This window comes from Pelecanus crispus, chromosome 1, assembly GCF_030463565.1.
Source record: "Pelecanus crispus isolate bPelCri1 chromosome 1, bPelCri1.pri, whole genome shotgun sequence".
In the NCBI taxonomy this organism is placed as follows: Eukaryota; Metazoa; Chordata; class Aves; order Pelecaniformes; family Pelecanidae; genus Pelecanus; species Pelecanus crispus.
The window spans coordinates 16,258,088-16,259,736 of NC_134643.1; the positions used below are offsets into that span (position 1 = coordinate 16,258,088).

General features: G+C 71.0%; 1 protein-coding gene across 1 annotated transcript; it reads right to left on the minus strand.

The window, feature by feature from the left end:
- Nucleotides 1–531: 531 nt before the first annotated feature.
- CCDC71L (coiled-coil domain containing 71 like) lies at nucleotides 532–1,377 on the minus strand. The gene has a single exon (XM_075727783.1). The coding sequence runs from the start codon at nucleotides 1,375–1,377 to the stop codon at nucleotides 532–534; it is 846 nt and encodes a 281-aa protein (XP_075583898.1).
- Nucleotides 1,378–1,649: the final 272 nt, after the last annotated feature.

Sequence of the window (1,649 nt, forward strand, 5' to 3'; positions counted from 1 at the left end):
CTGAAACTTGGGAATGCTTGGGATTCAAAATACCCTGAGCACATACTAGTGCAACACCACAAAGCATACATTATCCATCGGAAAAGGGGGGAAGGAAAAAAAAAATATATATAGCAAGAATCAGATGGTGCTTTATTATACAAGCATGAAAGTAAGTTCCTTTGGAAAATAACTTCTTGGGTGGACTTCTGGACCAGTGAGGTAGCCCAATGGGAGAGAAAAAAAGTGGAAGTGGAACTTGGTCCCCACGCGTGATACCTGCCCGGCGGCCCCCGCGCCCCGCCGGGGCCGGGCCGGGCGGCGCCGGGGGCGAGGCCGGGACCCGGGCTGCGCGGCGGCCCGGCAGGCCGCCCCCCGTGCGGCTGGGGGGCCCGGCGCCCGCCCGAGCGAGCCATAAAGTGCAGCAGCAGAACACCATCCAGACAAAAGCAATGTAAACAGGTGACTGATATCGGTCTCTTTGTCCGCACCGCGGCGAAGGTGAGGCGCCGGCCCCCCCGCCAGCCGGCGCGGGGAGAGGCCCCCGCGGCCTCAGGACGGCAGCACGGGGAAGCGGCGCACCCGCACCACGGGCGACAGGTCCACGCCGAGGATCCGCTGCGCCCGGCGCCGCGCCGCCGCCAGGCTCCGCCGGCTCCAGACGCTGCCCCGCAGCCGGATGGTGGGGAAGGTGGTGAGGCGGGGGGTGGCCGCCTTCCAGATCTCCTCCAACGACTTGCCGCCGAAGGACTCCCATACGGCCCCCTCCGCCGGGCTGCCCCGCTCGCCGTCCGCCTCCTCGCCCGGCGGCCTCAACGCCGCCGCCTCCTCCTCCCCGCCGCGGGGGCCGGCGGCCGCCGCCGGCCGCTGCCTCCCTCGTCCCCTCCTGCGGCGCCGCCGCCGCCTCCGCCGCTTGGCGCTGCCGCCCGCCGCCGCGGCTCGGCGCTTGGCGTCGGCGGCCGGGAGGCGCCGCTTGCCGGCGCGGCGGCGGGGCCGCTCCGCCGAGGGCGGCGGCGGGTCGGGGACGACGGCGCGGCAGGAGGCGTATCCGTAGACGTCCTTGCTGCGGAGGATGACCGGCGAGAACTCGTGCTTGAGGCTGCAGAGGAAGTTCCACAGCTCCGAGTCGGAGCTCATGAACTCCGTGGACTTGGGCATGAAGAGCTTGAGGGCGTCGCCCAGCGCCTTGGTGCCGGCGAAAGAGACCTGCGAGCGCGAGTACACAACTTTCTCCTCCTCCCCTTCCAGCCCCCAGGCAGCGGGCGCCGCTCCGCCGCCGGCTGCCCCCGCCGCCGCCGCCGCCCGGGCTCCCGCGACCGCTGCCGCGGCGCTCCCCGCCTCTTGGTTCATCTTCTCAGCTCCTCTCTCCAGCGCCGCCTGCTTCCTACTGCGGGTCATGGAGGCAGAGGGACGGGGTGGGGGCGGGCGAGACGCCGAGACGGGAGAGGAGAGGAGAGCAGAGGCGCCGGCCGCAGCTCGGCCACCGCCGGGCGCCCGCCGCCTCACCGCACCCCGCCGCTGGCACCGCGGCCGGGGAGCGACGATCGATATCCTGCCGCCCGGCACAAAATGGCGCTTTAAACTCCCAGGCGGGGACTGCGCGCCGGCCCGCCCTCCCTCTGCGCCCGGCGGTTGGCCCGTTTGAAAGACGTCAGCGGTCCAAGCCCCGC

Bases quoted from the DNA above. Each gene is read 5' to 3' on its own strand.
- CCDC71L (XM_075727783.1), bottom strand. From the start codon at position 1,377: ATGACCCGCAGTAGGAAGCAGGCGGCGCTGGAGAGAGGAGCTGAGAAG.